This window comes from Puma concolor, chromosome E1 (assembly GCF_028749965.1).
Source record: "Puma concolor isolate L17-30 chromosome E1, mPumCon1.1.hap2, whole genome shotgun sequence".
NCBI classification, from domain to species: Eukaryota; Metazoa; Chordata; class Mammalia; order Carnivora; family Felidae; genus Puma; species Puma concolor.
In genome coordinates, this window is record NC_141680.1 from 42,874,500 (window position 1) to 42,893,622 (window position 19,123).

General features: G+C 59.0%; 3 protein-coding genes across 7 annotated transcripts; 1 reads left to right on the forward strand and 2 right to left on the reverse strand.

Moving 5' to 3' along the window:
- The first annotated feature begins 302 nt into the window (after nt 1–302).
- Nucleotides 303–5,381, forward strand: LOC112854067 (tubulin gamma-2 chain). 2 transcript variants are annotated; one of them, XM_025917517.2, is made up of 11 exons: nt 303–571; nt 850–962; nt 1,183–1,350; nt 1,664–1,732; nt 2,497–2,576; nt 2,988–3,114; nt 3,721–3,807; nt 3,914–4,063; nt 4,451–4,603; nt 4,695–4,856; nt 4,984–5,381. In XM_025917517.2, the coding sequence occupies exons 1-11, from the start codon at nt 523–525 to the stop codon at nt 5,179–5,181; spliced, it is 1,356 nt and encodes a 451-aa protein (XP_025773302.1). In that variant the 5' UTR covers nt 303–522; the 3' UTR covers nt 5,182–5,381. The 2 variants fall into 2 exon arrangements, with proteins under 2 accessions (XP_025773302.1, XP_086543501.1); XM_086687375.1 differs by lacking the exon at nt 2,497–2,576 and having other exon boundaries at nt 305–571; nt 4,984–5,122.
- Nucleotides 5,382–6,296: 915 nt separating this feature from the next.
- PLEKHH3 (pleckstrin homology, MyTH4 and FERM domain containing H3) lies at nt 6,297–14,842 on the reverse strand. 4 transcript variants are annotated; one of them, XM_086687369.1, is made up of 14 exons: nt 14,217–14,356; nt 13,627–13,877; nt 12,200–12,255; nt 11,777–11,856; nt 11,488–11,679; nt 11,246–11,403; nt 11,018–11,138; nt 9,929–10,235; nt 9,167–9,374; nt 8,811–8,947; nt 8,404–8,536; nt 7,750–8,211; nt 7,261–7,452; nt 6,297–6,685 (listed from the first exon to the last, which is right to left on the reverse strand). In XM_086687369.1, exons 2-14 carry the CDS (start codon nt 13,786–13,788, stop codon nt 6,509–6,511), a joined length of 2,385 nt encoding a protein of 794 aa, XP_086543495.1. In that variant the 5' UTR covers nt 13,789–13,877; nt 14,217–14,356; the 3' UTR covers nt 6,297–6,508. The 4 variants fall into 4 exon arrangements, with proteins under 4 accessions (XP_086543495.1, XP_086543496.1, XP_086543494.1 ...); XM_086687370.1 differs by lacking the exon at nt 13,627–13,877 and having other exon boundaries at nt 8,820–8,947; nt 14,217–14,841; XM_086687368.1 differs by lacking the exon at nt 13,627–13,877 and having other exon boundaries at nt 14,217–14,841.
- Nucleotides 14,843–15,428: 586 nt separating this feature from the next.
- On the reverse strand, nt 15,429–18,970 carry CCR10 (C-C motif chemokine receptor 10). The gene is made up of 2 exons (XM_025917639.2): nt 18,927–18,970; nt 15,429–18,101 (listed from the first exon to the last, which is right to left on the reverse strand). The coding sequence occupies exons 1-2, from the start codon at nt 18,948–18,950 to the stop codon at nt 17,034–17,036; spliced, it is 1,092 nt and encodes a 363-aa protein (XP_025773424.1). The 5' UTR covers nt 18,951–18,970; the 3' UTR covers nt 15,429–17,033.
- Between the last annotated feature and the right edge of the window lie 153 nt (nt 18,971–19,123).

Sequence of the window (19,123 nt, forward strand, 5' to 3'; positions counted from 1 at the left end):
TGTACATTATGCCACAGAACTGTCCGATTAAAGAGGATTAAAATGGTAAATGTTATGTTAGGTATATTTAACTTAAAAATAGAAATTGAAAAAAAGACTGGCTTGAAGCCAGCCCCTCTATCCAGAAGAGCCGCCAAGCCGCTCACCCGTCTGTAGCACGCAGCTGACTCGATACACCTGGACCGCCCCTCCCCGCCCCCAAGCTCGGGTCGCTACGCCGCAGCCCCAAAGAGTTTCACGGCGCAGGCGCGGTGCTGGGGTGGGTGGGCAGGAGGGGGCGTGGCCTCACACTGCGCCTGTGCCGAATTCCAGCTGTAACTGTAGTGGGGAAATCATGTCCAGGTTGAGCTCCCCGGCCCGGCGGCAGTGGGGAGGCCCGCACTGCACACGCGCAGACCGAGCACTCGCGTCAAAAGACGAAGAGAACGCGCGCTCCCCACGTCCTGCGAGCCCGGCTGCCAGGCGTTCGTCTCTGCCGTGACTCCCGCCGGGCAGGGCTGGCGCGCCCACGTCTGAAGAGCGATGCCCCGGGAGATCATCACCCTGCAGCTGGGCCAGTGCGGCAACCAGAGTGAGCGAGCGAGCGCCGGGCCCTTCCAGTCTCCGGTTCTGCCCCTTCGGGTCCCACCCAAGTGCTTGGCATCCTCTAGTCCCCCTTTCCCTCCCATGAAACCCCTGCCCTATTGCGCATGATGAACAAGGCCCCGATGGAGAGCCGCGCCTGGGCTGTGACAGCTCCCAGACCAGGTGTCTTGGGCCCAGCCTCTGAGTGTGACAGCCTCTGAGCCTAACCCTGCGCTGCTGAGGCCTTATGACTAGCAGACCCAGACATCTCTCCCCATCCCCCAGTTGGGTTCGAGTTCTGGAAACAACTGTGCGCTGAGCATGGTATCAGCCCCGAGGGCATCGTGGAGGAGTTCGCCACCGAGGGCACTGACCGCAAGGACGTCTTTTTCTACCAGGTGCTCCCAGCGACTTTGCCAGCCCCCCCACCCACCCCGCGCCCCCACAGTGGCCCCGGGGGGCCTGAGGGAAGGGCAGTGGCTTGGTACCAGGAAACCCTCTGGGCAAAGGAGTCAGGGCGGCTGGCTTGAGGAGGGAGGACAGGCAGGAGCCAGAGTTGGGAGGATGGAGGACTGGGCCTTAGCTGACTGGACCACCCTGCTGGTCTCCCCTTGACAGGCAGACGATGAGCACTACATCCCCAGGGCCGTGCTGCTGGACCTGGAGCCCCGGGTGATCCACTCCATCCTCAACTCCCCCTATGCCAAGCTCTACAACCCAGAGAACATCTACCTGTCAGAGCATGGAGGAGGGGCTGGCAACAACTGGGCCAGTGGATTCTCGCAGGTATCTGGGTGGCCATCCCAGAAACCCTTGATGTTCCCTCCCTAGGGCAAGGCAGGCTCAGGCAGCCTGGGGATTTGACCAGACCGGATAGACAATAAATAAGAGACAAAGGGATACCCTGACAAGAGGGAGAGCCAGGGAGAGGTGTATGCAAGCGGCAAATCATTTGAAAAGTAGCTTTTTTGGGTTGAGGGCCACAGCTGAGGCTCTGTTTGAGGGTGGCAGTAGTGTCCCAAGGGGTGTTCTTGGTGCTGAAAAGAGGTACTCCCCAGAACCTTCATCCTTACCCTCACTTCCATGTCTCTCTATACAGGGTGAGAAAATCCATGAGGACATTTTTGATATCATAGACCGAGAAGCAGATGGAAGTGACAGCTTAGAGGTGAGGTTCAGCCCCACTGAAGGAAAAGAAAAGGCTGATAAGTGCTTGGGGAAAGGTCGGGAGGTAGCCCGAACAGGTGGTGTGATGGGGGCAATTCTATTTAAAACTAATTTTTGGAGCATCATATGTGAGATATTAAGGTAAATAAGGTACAGAGGCTCCTGGGTGGCTCAGTCGACTGACTTGATATCTGCTCAGGTTATGATCTCATGGTTCGTGAGATTGAGCCCCAAGTCAGGCTCTGCACTAACAGCTCAGAGCCTGCTTGGGATTCTCTCTCTCCCTCTCTCTCTCTCTCTCTCTCTCCCTGCCCTTCCTCTACTTGCTATCTCTCAAAATAAGTAAATTTAAAAAAAAACATTTAAAAAGAAAGGTACAGGGGCACCTGGGTGGCTCAGTCATTGAGTGTCCTACTTCAGCTCAGGTCATGATCTCATGGTTCATGTGTTCGAAACCTATGTCAGGCTCTGTGCTGACAGCTCAGAGCCAGGAGCCTGCTTCAGATCTCCCTCTCTCTCTGCCTCTCTCTCTCTCAAAAATAGATATTTAAAAACAAATTTTTTAAAGAAAGGTACAGTACTTGTCCTCAAGGAGATCCTAATGTGGATGGCATCAGCTCCTTAGGCATGAGTCTTCCTTCCCAAGGAGCCTCAGCCTGGATGGACACAGAAGCAGCCTTGAGACAGGAGTGTGTTGGGAGTGGGGAATGAGACAAGCCTAAAGCCTCTTCCCCAGATCCCTGGAGACTGCCTCTCCCCATGCAGGGCTTTGTGCTGTGTCATTCCATTGCTGGGGGGACCGGTTCTGGCCTGGGTTCCTACCTTCTGGAACGACTGAATGACAGGTAACCCTGTGTTTGGGGAGAGGGCATTAGCCCTGGTTCCCTGGGTAAGGTCTTTCCTTTTTGTCACTTTTTTCTCTTGGACTGAACGGCTTGGCACTATTGCTTTGAGTCACTGGTAGAAATAGAGCCTGGCCATCCAGGGAACATCTAGGAAACAGTAACTTCCAGGAGGGGATTTGCCTAGGGAGAGGAGGGACCTACAGGGTTTGGTGGGTTTGATGCTTTAGGTTTATCCTTTTTGGCTCCTGGGCTCTAAACACTCAGTTCTGCCCTCACCCGCCTTTTGTACAAGAGCTTGGTGGCACTTGGAAAGGAATGACCCTATTATCTCTAGAGAAGACCAAGGTGGGCAGTGATGGGAGTCCTTCCAGTTCATTGTCACTTTCCCCTTTCCCTCTTCTTCACCCCCAGGTATCCCAAGAAGCTGGTGCAGACATACTCAGTGTTTCCCAACCAGGACGAGATGAGCGATGTGGTGGTCCAGCCCTACAACTCCCTGCTCACGCTCAAGAGGCTCACCCAGAACGCAGACTGTGTGGTGAGTGCCAGAGAAAGAAGTGTGTGTGTGGGGGGGGGGGGGTGCTTTGCTCCACCTCCTCAAACCAGTGGGACATGTACACCCTGCCCTTCCCAAGCCCCTGCCCAGAGAACAGAGGACCAAATAAAGCCATACCTGGTGGCCCAAATTATGAAATAAGGACTTGACCCCAAGTTGCTCTCAACAAAGTGAATACCCCTGACATGTGTCCCCATTTAGCCTATTTAATGCCTACTCATGCTTAAATTCTCAGCCCAAGGGGCACTTTCATAGTAAAACCTTCTCTGACCACGCATTCAAGGTCAAATTCCTTTGTGCATATTTCAGGCTGTAACTGTACTTTTCTGTAGACCTGGTGAAGGGGACAGACCGTGCCTGTTTTACCCTCCATGGTGTCTCCAGAACCAGGCACAGTGGATGGCACATGGAGACAATTTGTTTACAGGATGGTAGAAAAGTATCTTGTGATGCCCCAGGGACAGTATTTTCCTTTTTAAGTTAACACACTTCCTGGTTTTTAGAATTTAGAGGGGGTAAAGCTAATAACTTATCTCTCTGCCCCCTTTCTCCTCAAAAAGGTGCCGTGACCCTCTTCTGTCCCCCCAGGTGGTACTGGACAACACAGCCCTGAACCGGATCGCCACAGACCGCCTGCACATCCAGAACCCATCCTTCTCCCAGATCAACCAGCTGGTGAGCCCCTGCTCCCCGACTGGAAACCCTCCTTACTGGAGTGCCATCTGGGGAAGGGAGGCCCCGCCCCAGGCCAAGGCCCATGACCCGGCACCCCCGTCCCCAGGTGTCCACCATCATGTCAGCCAGCACCACCACCCTGCGCTACCCTGGCTACATGAACAACGACCTCATCGGCCTCATCGCCTCGCTCATCCCCACTCCTCGACTCCACTTCCTCATGACCGGCTACACCCCGCTCACCACGGACCAGTCGGTAGGAGCAGCCCCAGCAGGCCCTGCCCTAGCCTTTCTGTCCCCCTGCTGCGCCCTCCAGGAGCCGCTCTTTGTAGCCCCAGAGGCTCTGTGCTCAGGGACAGGCACAGACCGTCCAGCTCCGTGCTGACTTGTTCTCCTCTTCCCTACACCCCTGGCTCCCTGTAGGGCCCGGGCTATGTGGGGTCTGCTGATGCTCCCGCACAGGGGCATGACCTTGCTGAGCTGAGGAGGGCTAAGATTCCTGGTCCTGCAGCCAAGGCTCAGTGTACACCTGAATCTCAAGATGCCTCCCAGAGAGACCATCCTAGCCTGAGTCTGATGGGGGTCAGCCATTGGACCGTGCCCTGAGTGCTGGCCTGGTCCCCGTGGCCCGCTCTCCCCTCAGGTGGCCAGCGTGAGGAAGACCACGGTCCTGGATGTCATGAGGCGGCTGCTGCAGCCCAAGAACGTGATGGTGTCCACGGGCCGGGATCGCCAGACCAACCATTGCTACATCGCCATCCTCAACATCATCCAGGGGGAGGTGGACCCCACCCAGGTAGGTGAGGCCCCTTCGTGCCACCCCCGGAACCCACAGGGGTAGAGGAGAGGCTACCACCACCACTGTTGTGTCCACCCCTCCCCGCTAGGTCCACAAGAGTCTGCAGAGGATCCGGGAGCGGAAGTTGGCCAACTTCATCCCCTGGGGCCCTGCCAGCATCCAGGTGGCCCTATCAAGGAAGTCTCCCTACCTGCCTTCGGCCCACCGGGTCAGTGGGCTCATGATGGCCAACCACACCAGCATCTCCTCGGTGAGCCTAATCTCCTGGCCTTCTTTGGCCATTCAGTTCCAGTAGACACCCTTATCATTCTCCCCCATTCCATTCCAGCCCCTTATCATGCACTGGTTCCCATCCTGGAGATTTCTATCTCTTTCAGCTCTTTGAAAGTTCCTGCCAGCAGTATGACAAGCTGCGGAAGCGGGAGGCCTTCCTGGAGCAGTTCCGCAAGGAGGACATCTTCAAGGAGAACTTTGATGAGCTGGACACGTCCAGGGAGGTTGTGCAGGAACTCATCGATGAGTACCATGCAGCCACACGGCCAGACTACATCTCCTGGGGCGCCCAGGAGCAGTGACTTCCTCCCCACCACTTCCCCAGGACAGTATGCATAGTCCCCATTGTGCCTGGTCCCTGTGACCCAGATTCTTGTCACCAAAAACCTTTCTAGGTTTATCTCCAGCCCAGGAGCTGGTCCTACTTCCACCCTTCTCTGACCTGACCCTTGATATTGCTCATTTAGCTTGAATAAAGCAATAAAGCTTTGTCGTGAATACAGTCAGAGCTTGGTTGTGGATATAGTCAGGGCTTGGTCTGTGAATATGGGGGATGACCCATGCTCCCTCCCAGTTCCCAGGTATGTGGCCTTTATCTTAGTCCACTTAGTCCAGGTCTTAGTGTGGTCACTATTTCCACTGGCATACCTTGTCTAGAACCAGGCTGCTTTACTAGAGTCAGCCCTACTCTCAAGATTACAGAGGTTTACTGAGGTCTGCTATGTCCTCAGTGCCTACGCTCCTGCCCCAGGGTGGATCAATATTGCCCCAGCCTCTTCCGCTAGCGAAGAGGCTGTGGGGGCTAGAGAAGGAGGGCCTGCAGCATTCTGAGCAGGTCAGGAAAGCCAGAACTCTAGATTCCCAGTGCCCAAGGCTATCAGATCCTCAGGAACGCAACCCGATTCAAACTAACTTGATAAAGCAAGAACAGAACTCGGGAGTAGGACTGAGCCCATCCCGATAAGGTATTATCTGTGCCAGAGAAGTTCTTGGGTCTGATCCTGCCCCAGGCTTCTCTCCATTCCAGGCCCAAAGCAGTAGGCACACAAAAGATGGACCCAACTAGGGCCCAGAAGCTGGACACCAGGGTAGGAACTGGGTAGTGCCAGTCCTGATGACTCACTGCCTTCCGGCCTTAGAGACGCCAGGAGGCCACCCCTATGCCACTCAATGGAGAAGCAAGGGTGAGTAATTGCCAGCCTCCAAAACTACCCTCTTGCCTGCCCCACCCACCACCCTGTGGCAGCATGCTGGTGAAGAGGAGGTTAAATCCAGAAGGTCAAGGAGGGTGGAGCCCTGTGGTGTCCAGACTCCCTTCAGTGCTGGTAAAAGCCCACAGTGTGGGCGTCCCCAGAGGTGGAGCTCTGAGCTCTGGGGACTCTAACTTGTCCCACTGACAACACTCCCACAGGAAGGGTTTGTGTAAATAAGGATTTTTTTTTTCTTTTTGCTTCTCTTCTACAAATAAATTAAGAAACAAACTAGAAAATTGTCTGCACCCATTGCAGCCCTTGGGTGTGGTGTGTGCCCTGTCCCTGCAGGGCCAAAAGGGTCCACGGTTCCCTCAAATCTCAGAACAGTCCAGGTCCAGGCTGGAGGCAGAAGGGAGGTCGTGACCTCTTGGCAGGCTCAGTCCTGCAGCTGCCCCAAACAGCCAGACTGTCCCTGGGGCTCGTCCAGGCCCGGGTGCTGGCTGGGAGGGGAGGTGTCTGGCAGGTCTTGGCATGGAGGAGAAGGGCTGCGGCAGGGCCTCTCGGGGGAGGGACTGGGCAAATAGGCATTCACCAGCTGCATGATCTCTTCCACCTAAGAGAAGGCAGAGGTCAGAGTGCAGTAGGGGCCACTGGGTTCTCCTTTGTCTCATCCTCCACCCGGGCTCCTTACCAGGGCCTTACTAGAGCTGCCCCCTATGACCTTTCCTTCCTCATCACCGCTCTCTCCCTCACTCACTATGTGCCAGTCACACTGGTGTCTTTCTGCTTCTCAAAGATGCTAAGTGGATTGTCATCTCAAGGCCTTTACACTTGGAATATCTTCTACCTGGAATGCTGTTCCCCCAGATCTTCCTGTGGCTAGCTTAAAGGTCACTTTGAGTATCCTTTCCTGACTGTCCTACCTAATGCTATGACCCCCCCCTCCAGTCACTTCCTGTCACACTACGCTTCCCTTGGTAGCGTTTATCACTTTCTTATATGGTTTTTGATTCCTTATTCAGTGTCTGACACTCCTGCTCTAATTAATGTCAGCTCCTTGAGCCTCTCTTTGATCACAGGTGGATCCCCAGTGCCTAGAACTGTACCTGCCCCATGCTCAGTGTTTAATAAAATGTTTCTTGACATCCTTTCCGTTCCTTCCACCTTCCACACCCTCTTTCTACTCACCTGGGGACTCTGCAGGAGGAGCTGGCTCTCTCCCACCCTCAGTGCCAGGGTGTGGGGGCCCATCAGTTGGCAGGCGGCCACATGGCCATAGCTGACACAGTGGATGGGCTCTGTCTCACCTGGCCGGGAGAGGGACATGGCCTTGGCTCCCAAGCCCAGACATAGCTTCTGTGGAGTGCCCCCACCAGGCTCCTATGGACAGACAGGCAGAGTCAGGGTGGAAGGAGGGAACCCTGCAGCATTATTTTTGGTGGGGGGAGATGGCTGTGAGCAGGGAGTTTCCCAGTACCCTCTATGATCCACATTGCATGGAGGGGCTTAAGGCTCTGGAGAGGTGAGAACCCAAGGGCCAGGGAGTGACTCCTGGGATTTGGGAGGAGCAGCTGTGCTGGGTGTCAGGAGTGACTTGACCCACAGTGGGGCTTGTGGCTCTGGGGCAAACGTGTAGGGCTTGGGCCGCCAGAGTCCCCTCTCCCTTCTCCCCCTCACCGTGCTCAGCTCCAGAACGTCATACCGAGCAGCGCCGAACCCTGGACACTGCGCCGCCAGAGCCAGGTAGGCAGCCATGGCCTCAGCTCGGCCCATGCCCCGTAGCCGCTTCCAGCCGCCCAGCACAGCGGCCGCCGTGCCGGCGCCACCTCCTCCCTCGCGGGCCACGCTTCCCGCCGTGCTGCCGGCCCCGCCGCCGCGCCGGGTCCTCTCCGCCCGCCTCTTGGCCAGGCCCGGACTCCAGATTGCCCCGGCCAGCAGGGCGGCGGAGGGAGGAGGCCTGGGGACTGGGCGGGGAGGGTCTTCACGTGGCGGGGCGGGGGGCGGCAGCAGGCGATCCAGGGGAGGCAGGGGCTCCCTGGGGGAGAAGTCTCGGTGCAGGCTCTGCAGACGCAGCGCCGCCAGGGCGCGCAGGGTGTCTTCGGGCGGGGGCGGCCGGCCGCGGAGCAGCAGAGCGTGAGCCTAAGAGGAGGCAGTGGGTGTCAACGTGGGAGCGGCGGCGAAGAAACCTCGGGGTGCATAATCCGAGGTCTGGGTTCAAGTAAAGCCTCCCGCGAGGTTGCCATAACTATGAAATGAGACGGCCCAGAAAGGGAGGGGTTCAGGCTCGCGAGTATTTGGGGGGGTCGGGGCGGGAACGCTGGAGAGCCTCACCTGCTCAAAGAGGAAAGGCAGTTCGTGACCGTCTGGGGACAGCCCCTCAGGGTGCAGAGGCCCGTGAAGACGCAGGCATAGTCGCCAACCAGAGTCCGTCGAATCATCCAGCCCGGCTTCCTCCGCTGCCAAACTAAAGAAGAGATAAGGACTCGGTGCGAGGCAGAAGCGAGACTCCCCTAGGCGCTGGCCGGAGGCGGGACCAAACGGGGGGGGGGGCGGAGCCAGAAGTTTGGGACGCCTTGAAGCCAAACAGCAAACTGCCCGAGGGCAGGCTCCATGTGAGAACCAGCAAACGTTACCGTGCAGGGCAAATGGCCAGGGCTTCATAAAAGTTTGCTCAGGGATTGACCAGAGGTGAGAGGCTGATGGGTTAACGGAGAGCGGGGCTGGGGCTGGACATTTACTTCTCAAACCTGGTGAGCACGTCGGCCACGAGAGTGCTCCCAGCCAGGGCTCGCTCCTGGGCCCCTCGCTGCTCATACAGCGCGAATGCGTTCCGGCTACGGGCCAAGCCCAGCCGTCCCACGAGCTCTCGAGCAACCTGGATGGGAGAAGGCATGAGGGGAAGGTCAGACCGCGCAGGGGTCTTGCCATCTGGAGGGTTCTTTCAGCTTTCTCAGTCCCTCCATACACATCCCTGACTCAAATGATGAATCTCAGGCTTGGGCAAACCTAGGACCCGGGAACCAGGAGAGCCAGGCATGGGAAGCCGGGGTCGGGGGGGAAGGGTTGTGGTTTCAGGGGTCTTTTCTGGCCTTACCTCCCCCGCTGTGGTGTGAGAGTCTATGGCCACAGGGCAGGCACCAGCCCCCGGACAGTGCACGGTGCACAACAGCTCCTGTCGTCGGCTCAACGCTGAAATCTCTGCCAGAGAAGGCACCAGCTCTCGGCCGCGCGTCCGGCCCAGCGCTTTCCGGATGAAGCGCGCATATTCCGCCAGTTCTGTGTCCGGGAGCGCCTGCTCGGTCCTGGGGTAGGGAAAACCCGAGGATCGGTGCTCGGAGAGCTTACCTTCTCCCCCTTCCTTTCGCCCTCTTATTTTATCGTTTCTTTCATCTAATCGGTTCCCTTCCTTCCAACTCTAAGTTCCTTGAAGGCAGCGACCCTCTCTCTTCTGGATCTACCCTTGGCGCACCACGTGGATCTGAATTATTTTCTAAGGCCCTGACAGCTTGCTCCTCACTGCCCCCTCCCACTTCCCAAAGTCTCCACGATCGTCCTTCGGGTTGGAATCCAAAATCCAGCCTCATTCCGCTTTGCAACTGGCTGCCTCAGCCCCGAGGAAAAGCAGCCTTTAGTAATTCTTCTGCCCAAAGGGGGCGCCTTTTCTAATTCCTCCCACCAAAAGTGGGATCAGATCTTTAATTCCCACAGAGACGGTGTACATATTAGCAGCGGTCAAGTCTCTTCCCTTCGCTGGGCCTAAATTCTCCCTCCACCAAACAATTTGGCAAGGCCTCTCATTCTCTCCCAGCCCTGTCAGCTCCCTTGCCTTGGCCTTACCCCACCCCTCCCCTCTCACCTTTCCAGATGCCCCAGGAGGTGCCCCCTCACAGCTCCCCCAGGCCGGAAGGTGCAGCTCATGCAGGTGAGGAGCTGCCAGTACCGAAGGGCTGCGGGGTCTTGGGTAGCTGGGGGCCCAGGGGGGCCTGCGGGGCCCGAGGTCTGCTTAGCCAGCTGCAGGAAGAGCTCGTCGCGGAGCGCAGGCAGGTCCCGGCAGGTTTGGAGCACACCCTGCATCAGGGGCCCGGGGCGCCGCGCCCCCTCCAGCGCCTGCAGCGCCAGGAACAGCCGCACCGCCTCCTCGCGCAAGGGTGCGTAGCCCGGACCTGTGGGAGGGTGGGGGTGGAGGGACGGTTTGGAGAGGGGACACAGAGCTGGGCCCTGGAAGGAAGGCATGAACCAGGGAAAGGTCAGAGGGAATATAAGGGGACAGGGGATGGCAAGGAGGGGAGAGTTCGAACGACAGGAAGAGTGAAGGGAAAGCAATGGTCCCCACAGAGCCAAGCTCTCAACCCCTACCTCCCAGGCATCTCCACCTCGGGATCCACTGAGGCTGCTCTCTGAGTTTGTGAGCTACAGGGGTTGACTAAAAGAAATAGGCTCAAACCCCAGATTCTGCAATTGGGCACTAAGAGCCATCACCATGAACTAGAAAACAGGCTGGACTGGGAGTTCTGAAACAAGGGTTTGTCTCCCAGCCCTCCTTAATCTTCTAGCTTTAGGACCTGACTAGTCACTATTCCTTTTGGGGAAGAGGTGTAGCTGAATGAGGCCAGCACATTGTCCCAAAGTTCTGGCCTGTCCAGCAGTTGTAAAGGCGGTATGACATGGTCTTAAGAGTATACTGAAAAATAGGACAGAGAGTGTAAAAACTCATGAAGGAATATCAGTAGGCAGAATGAGACCCACAGGGAAGGTGGTCAAAGGGAGCCTCTTTTCCTGTACTGGCTTCCCTCTCCTCCACCCTGGGTATCAGTTTGGTCAGCTTCTATTTTCACCTTCATCCTTGGAAAAGTGAGGGGCTAGGTTTGCTTTGGACTTCTAAGTCCCTGTCAAGTGAGGCATTCAGATTCCCCATCCAAGGGACTTGGGCCATGGCACCACTCACCTGGGGCGCTGACACCGTAGGGCAGGGGCAGGAGTGGAGCGTACAAGGCCCCACTGGTGTGCCTCAGAATTGGGTTCCGTCGGTAAATAAGGGCCACAGCTTCCGGATCCCCACAACTCTCCTAGAAGTTAAGGAGTCACAGGGATGGGAAAGGGGGCTCTCTATGAACTCAGACAGCTTCTGGATTCACCACCCTCCTCTTTCTCGACGAAGTCCCTTCTTTCACACCTGAATGTCTCTAAGCAGCAGCTGGGTAGGGGTCTCCAGTGGTGCCTTGGAGGCGATCACTTCTCGCAACGCCACCCCCCAGCGCTCCGCCTCAGCCTGGCGTGGGGAGCAGAGCCGGATGCTGTGCTTCCGGCCAGACACGGTCACTGACCACAGACCTGGGGAAAAAGAGCCCGCGGAGGGCAATTAGGGCCGGCGGGGCTGCTGCCCAGGGAGGTACAAGAGTCCCCACGAAGTCTCACCGGTCTCTTTGGGTCGGCGCTCCGGGCCGGTCACCGAGCACAAGCTGGTGAGCACGAGGCTCCCGAGGCGCCGCGCCCCCTTCCCGCTGCTGCTGAACTGATCCAGCGAGTCCCTGGTGAGCACGAACCAGGCCCGGCGCGGGGGCAACCAGGGCCGCGCCCCTCCTCCGCGGGGCTCTCGGTACAGCCAACCTGGAGGGCAGAAGAGGGAAGGAAAGGAGGTGAGTAGGAGAAGACACTATCCCCTGGAGGGTTGGGATTGGGGCTTCCAGAGTGGAAGGGTCCCCACCTTTCACCACGACGTCCGGGTCCTCCTCCGGCGGCCCCTTCTCTGGGATGAGACTTCGCGTCTCCTCCCAGCTCTGCAGCCTGGGCCAGAGGGGAGGGAGGGTTGGGCGAGGCTGTCGGTCCTGCACCCCGCCTCCAGGGGGCTCCTCAGTCGGGGCTCCCCAGACTGCAAGCGCCGGGACACCCCTCCCCCAGGCTGTGGGAACCGCTGGGCCGTTCTGACCTCGCACCAGAAATAGCCCAGACCCCCCCCCTTTCTCCCCGCGCCCCCAGTCGGACCGCCCCCCCGGGACCCCGGCCAAACCACAGCGTCCGGCGTAAGGCCTCTCCCTTATTGCACAACTGCGGGAGGGCAGACGGCGAGGATTGGGGTCCCGGGAACGGGCTGGGGTCTCCAGACCACGAGACTCAGGGCCGAGCTCACCTGTCAGAGGCTGGCCCGCTCCTCACCGGCTGAGTCAGCGTCACGTCCAAGGGGCCCTGGGGAAACAGGCGGGGGCAGCCCTCAGGATCAGAGCCGTCATCGCAGGATGCCGGTGGCTTCTGCCCCCAGGACAGCGCTGCTCAGGGAATTGAGGAATCAAGGAGTAGGGTCATGACTGTGAGGGAGCGAGTAGAAGCTGAAGGTCGCCCCTTCTTCCAGTCTCTACAGAACTGCCCGAGCTAAGAAGCGAAGCCTCCCGCCTTGTCTCCGTTTCCCTTTGAAGACTTAAATCAGGGCGGGATACAGTGGAAAGAACACTGTGCAGGGAGTGGGGAGACCTGGGTTCTAGTAACAGCCTGACCACTAACTCGAATCACTAACTGGCTGTGGAACCTTCACAAGTCGGCAGAGCCTTTGAGCCTTGGCTTCCCCATCTTTGAAAAGAGAGAGGTGGGTGAAGTTTCTTCTTGCTGGAAGTCACCCCCTCCTCCTCATTTTCCCTTCATTGGCTGGCAGGCAGGCAGGTGGTGGGCACAGAAGTGGATGAAGGGAAGAAGGACTTTTTCAGTATAGGGCTTTCTCCAAGAACTACTTTTGCCCTTCCATAGACACCCCTCAGACTCAATGGTAAGCAGACCCTCCCCCTTTGCTGGGGCTCGGGAAGGGCAGGCTGGAAAGTGGCACAGGCTCTCCAGGGGAGATGCAGCTCAGGATTTTGCCCTTCTCCCCCTTGTCCTGGAACTTCAACTGTAGACTGGGGTCTGAGAGAGGCCAAAATCCGTCCAGGAGCCAGGTCAGGCAGGAACGGTGCCATCGTCCCTTTGCTCCCACACTGCTAAAGCCAGGAGGGGGAGGTGGGGGAGGCAGGGACACCTGTCCCCAAGCTCAGTGGAGGGGGGTGGAGGTGGAGCATGAGCGAGGCAATGGCGTGGTTCACACTGCCGACCCTGTCCAGGCTGGAAGCTTGGGGACGCCTGGGTCCTGTGCCTTCCTGAGTGACAGATCAACCTATTTTCTGGAGGGTCTAAAAGGAGTTCTTAGCCACACCACCACGGGGGCAGGTGCTGACCACTCTCTTAGACCAACTCCCCTAATCGCCGTCCCCTGCTTCCCTCCCTCCACCCCCCTCTATATTTATCCGCCCTCCGCCTCCGCCAGGTGCTGGCGCCGGCCCCAGCGGCGCAGCCCGCCCCACCCGGGCACCGAGCCACCGGGCCTGCTGGGGACCCCTGAGTGGGGGATGGGAGCCTGACCCAGGCCATAGCACACGGGAGTCTGGTTGCCGGTGTGCAGGGGAATCGGGGAGGGGACGTCATGAATTGGAGGTCTTCCAGACCAACGAGCCTCAGTTTCCCCACGGGGAGATTCCACAAAACCGGGGAGCCGTGTCCCTCACCATCCCCTCCGGAATTCCCCAGGAGCCTCACCAGGGAGGGCCGAGAGTTCTGTCTTGAGTGGCAGGGTAATGACGATGGGTCCTCGAAGAGCGGTCGCCCCCAGCTCCCTGTCCGTGGGGTCCCTGCCACAGCCCCCAATCTGAGGATGCCTTCTCCCCCTCTCCCACGTCCCCGCGGCGGGAGCTCCGGCATCTGGCCCCAGCACTCAGCGCTCACAAACTGGGAGCGGAGGGGACCCAGGCGTCCGAGCCGCCCAGCCGGCCTCGCCACATTCCTCGGCGCTGGCGGAGGCGGAAGGAGACGGGATGGGACGCGGGCCCGGCGGGGAAGGGAGAGGCAGGGCCAGGTCGGGCCACGCGTGACGCCTCCCCTGCCTCAGGGCCCCTGGCAGGTGGACAGCGCCCAGCATGAGGCTCGAGGCCCACAGGCACATCCCCAGTAGGACTGTTCCTTGAGCTCCGGGGGGGGGGGGGGGGTCCTGGCCCCCAGGCAAAAACCTCTCCCACGTCCCCGGTCCGCCAAGAGCACGCCGTTTGGCTGGAGTCTGGAGCAGGATCAGACGTGACGGCTGGTTTTGGTGAGAGGGATTGAGACAAGGCTCCAAACCCCCCGGGACTTACCCTCCCGCCGCCCGCTGGACTCGGGGTCCGCAGCTCAAAGGTCTCCTCGTCCTCGTCCTCGTCCCCGTCCCCGCTAAGCTCGCCGTCCCCGTAGTCCCGGTGCAGAAGAGTAAAGCCTCGACGGCAGCAGAGGAGCCACCACAATCCCCCGGGGAGAGGCATCCGGGCGAGCAGCCGGGGGATGGGGGCTCGGGCAGCCGGGCCGAGCTGCAGGGGGTCGGAGAAACTGGCGGGGCTCCGACCCGAGCGAGGGAATGATGCAGCGGGAGGAGGGGAAGAGAGAAGGGGACAAGGAGGAGGCAGTGTCAGACGCTGGGGTGCAAGGGGTCTCTTGCTAGCGCCTGCGGGGTCTCGGTGTCTGCGCCCCCAGAGGGGGAGGGGGAAAGCGTCCAGGGCTGGTGGGGGAGCAGTGTCCGGAGCTGGGAAGTAGTGTCCGTTGTAGTGTCCAGCCCTGTGGGGGGCAGTGTCCGGTGCAGTGTCCGAGGTGGGCAGTTGTCCAAGCTCCAGGGAGGGTCGTGTCCGGTAGAGTGTCCGGTGGCCGGGGCCCGGGCCGCGCGCGCTGCGCTCCCTGCAGCCCCGGGACTGGCGCGCTAGGGGCGCGAGCACAGCTCTGGGACCCCGCCTCCCCAACCCCCTCCCCTCCGACGGCCCCCCCCCTTTCCCTCTTCTTTCTCTCCTCCCTTCTTTACAGGGCAGGGTGCAGTTTTCGTCACAGCCTCCCCTGACCAATCCCTGTGCCTGGCGCCGGGCGCGGCCACCAATCAGACCACTGAAACCGCGGCGGGTTGCATCATGTGCCCCTGGCTTGGTGACAGCGGGGAGGAGCAGAGGAATAAGGAGGGAGGGGGCAGTGCGATGTTAGCCACGCCCCTGTCTCTGAGGTCGGACTCCGAGTGCTAGTGATGTCACGGAAGCCCGCCTTCATGCCCGTTTTAACTCTTGGCTCACCAACCAAGAGATTAAAAACCCTCTCGAGGAGCTTTATAGAAGGAAGGGCATAGGGCATGAAGGAAGGCCCCGACTGCTGCCCTCTGAAACCCTGTCTCGTCTCAGGGTCCCTGAGAAAGGAACGAGACTTAGCTACCTGCGCCAGGCTCAGCTCTAGACGCAGCTAGCTCTCCGCCCCTGGATGGAGTAGTCCAATTCCTTGATGTGAGTCGCTTTAAAAATTAAGGTGACTCGGGAATTAAGAGACTCGGGAAAGTGAAGACCTAGGTCGGAAATGAAATCTAATTTAGAGCGCACAGCTCACTGAACTCCAGTGGGGAGAGTGACTTAAGATTCAAGGGAATTCTGTGGTCTTCGAAGAGTGGAGGCCTCTTGGGGTGAATAGCCTGGAGTTCTAAGTCGGAAGGGGTTAAGCGAGGCGCTAAATGGCCGGGGCGGGGCGGGGCCGCGAACGGGGCGGGGCCAGGGCGACCGCGGGCGCGCGCGTGCGTTGCTGACTCAGCGGCGATTCCCGCGGTCTCCGGTGGAGGGTTCCAGGTTGGCCCCCAGCGACTGGCTTGTGGGACCTTCGGAAGATCGGCGCCATCTCCGGGCCTTCCCTGGATCCTGGCCCCTAGTGGAGGTGGCTCTTGGTCTCAGCCGCCGGAGGCTCTAGGAAGGAAGGCTAGCCTGAGCTGGGCGGGGCGGGACAGGGCGGGGACGTCAGGCCAGCGCCTCCCTTGAGACCTCCCTGCCACACCCGCCCTTCTTGCCCGGGGTCCCCAGACTCCTGGCTGGAGTGGTAGGGGCAGCTTTGCTGACCGGATATTAAACTGCGAGCCTTGTCGCACGTGAACACCATCCTGCCTATCGTGCTTGTGTAAAACAAAGACCAGGAATCAATGCGACCGTCTCTAGAGGCTATCTATCCCCGTCTTGTCCTCACCCCGGATGACAGTGACCAGCACTGAGATTTCCTAGGGATGGAGACATTCAAACCATATACTCGCTTCCCTGTCTAGATCCCGGGTCTTTGCAGGAAAGTTCTTTCCGATGTCTAACCTCTCTCTTTCCGGCAGGCTCAGTGCATTTCCTCTGACCCCGTCCCCAGGGAAGATGGAGAATGGCAGTCACCCCCACCCCCACCACACCCATGATAACGACTCTGGAAATTTTCAATTTGGAATTCTCTCCTTGGTTTTTCTCCAAGGTGAAAAACTCCGACTCAACTTTTTAAATAACCTTTTTCTTTCCGCCACAGAACTTTAGAAGGGACTGTAAAGTGGTAATCTAATCCAAAAGCCCACCCAAAACGGAAATCTCCTGCCCATTGTCCCTACCCCCACACCAGGCACAGGCACACACAGTCCCCAACAGCCTTAGCCTGAACATTCCAGAGGCCAGGAACCCGGTACTTCATAAGGCAGCCATTACTGGATAGCACTGTGGTTGTTAGAAAGCTCGTCCTTACGCTACTTTAAGAGGAACCCCAGCCCCTCGTTGCCTGGCAGCTTTCCCACCTCACCTCTTGTTCACAGAGACCTGGTGAAGGTGGAGGGAGTGTCAGTGCCTAGAGCTTCAGCAGGCTCAGCAGCCCTGCACCCCCACCCAGATTCTCAGCGCCTTCCACTCAGAGCCAAGCGCACTGAGGGGGAGGGGGAACCCACCGGTTCTGCCCTGCTACAAATCACTTCCAAGTCGGTGACTCAAAAATAGTAACAGTTGTTGGGTTGTATCTCATTTCCATGTTATCAATTTAATGTGGCAAAGTACAGAAGCAATTCCTTTAGGTCCCTACCTCCTTCTCAGGGTCTCCCCACCTACTCCCCTTTCCCACTACCCTCCCTGGAATCATTTCCTCAGCCCGCCCTCTCCCCTTGATTCGCAGCCCTAGTAGTCCCAGGAGGAGACACTGTGGGTCTCAGTGGGAGCCGAACAGGAAGAGAGGCGGGGCCGGCGGGGGCAGCGGCCCCGGGGGCGAGGCCCTGGGCTGCAGCTCCCACCCCGCAGCAGCCTCCGCAGGTCCTGGCGGAATCGCAGGCCCAAAAAGGCGTAGAGTACGGGGTTCAGGCCGCAGCGGGCCAGGGCCAACCCTCCGGTCACGAGCAGTGCCAGATCCTTGCGCTTGCTGGCAGGGCAGCTCCGCTCGCGGGCAGCCAGTAGGTCGGCCGTATCCAGTAGCAGGGCGAGACTGTAGGGCAGCTGCAGGACCACGAAGGCCGCCACCAGGGCCACCACGACGCGCAGCGCACGCCGGCGCTCGGGCCCCCTGGCGGCCAGCAGCGTGCGGCCCAGGAGCGCATAGCAGGCGGCCATGACGCCCAGCGGCAGCGCGAAGCCCAGGACCACCTGCGCCACGGCGCTTGCCCCCTTCACCGTCTGCGTGAGGCCCTCGGGAAAGATAAGACGGCAGCGCCGCTGGCCTTCCCGCTGCCCATCCTGGCTGAAAAGGAGAGCAGGCAGCGCGAGAAGCAGCGACAGCAGCCATACGATGGCTGAGACCACGTGTGCGCGGCCTGGCGCAGAGGGCCTCGGTCCAGCGGGGAGGGCCCGCGCGATGGCCACATAGCGGTCGGCGCTGATACAGGCCAGGAAGAGGAAGCCAGCGTGGAAGGAGGCTGAGTAGAGGCCCGAGATGGCGCGGCAGGTGGCACTTCCCAGACTCCAGCCCTGCAGAGCCCCGGCTGCGGCGAAGGGCAGGGTTAGGGCCAGCAGAAGGTCGGCCAGGGCCAGCTGGAGCAGGTGGGCAGAAGTGGGCGAACGGACAGCACGTCGGGCTGCCAGGTGGGTGGCCAGGACCAGGCCATTGCCGGCCAGACCCAGTGCAGCCACTGCCAGGGAGACACTGGGTTGGAAGGCCCGACTGAAGGCCTGGACATCTGCCTTGTAGCAGAGTTCTGGCAATGGCTCAGCCGAGTATGCCTCCTCATCATACCCAGAGTAGGGGCTCCAGGAGACCTGGGGAGGTCAAAATGAGAGGAGAGACCTTATGAGACACCTCCCACACACCTCCCCTTCCCACACATACCTTCCAAGCTGGGAGCTTCTGTGACCGTTGTGCAGAGGGAGAAGATACAAACTCTTCTCCAAACCCTTCCTAGCACACCCTCCCAACAGGTCTTGGCTTCCACTGCACCCCTCCTGCCTCTGCATGCAGCTTCCTGGCTGACCTTGACCTGTCTGTATCTCAGTTGCCTAATATGTAATGTTGAGATTAGAAACCCTGACCAGCCCAAGCGGCAGAGTTGTTTGAAATAAGGAAGAGGTAATGGATGTGAAGCACCTGGGCTCCCCATGAGCCAAGGTTTCTGTCACTAGTAGATCTTGGGGATTCGGTTCTGTTTGCAGCGCCCTCTCCTGGAAGAACACCTACATTCAGGCTTTGCCTCAGGGCTGGTCCCTGGACTCCAGGCATGGTGTGGAGAGGGTTTCTAATGTCTTTTTTCCTTTCTCCCCTCCCTGCCCCATCTCTACCTCCAGTACAGGTACACTGAATGACTCATGGCAAGGCGGGGGGTCTCAAGGGTTGGACCTCAGGTTTTCTGGTCTCGGTTGCAACCTGGGACCTTGAGGTTCAGCTCACTATTCCCCTCAGTCCAGTCTCATCCCCCAACCCCAGCCTCACATCACCAGCCCCATCTATCTGGAAGGTCCTGATCCCAGATGGCTCCAGGCATCCTGGATAGGTCATAGCATGGTAGAAGCTTGTTACCAAGTGGGGAATCCCATCCCTTTGCCTTATCCTCCCTCTCTATAACCCTTCCTCCCTGCCCCCACTCCCACCTGTTCTGCAGGCTCCGTCCCCATCTCTGGCTACAAGGGTTTCTGAGGTATAGCCACTAGGGAGAGAAGTTAAGCTAGTGGGACAGGAAGGAAGGGGCGGGGAGAGGGGCCAAGAGGGCGGTGGGGATAGGGTCTGTGAGCCCTTTTTACCTAACTTTCCCATTCCACCCTCTATTTTTTTTTTTCTTTTTTACCCT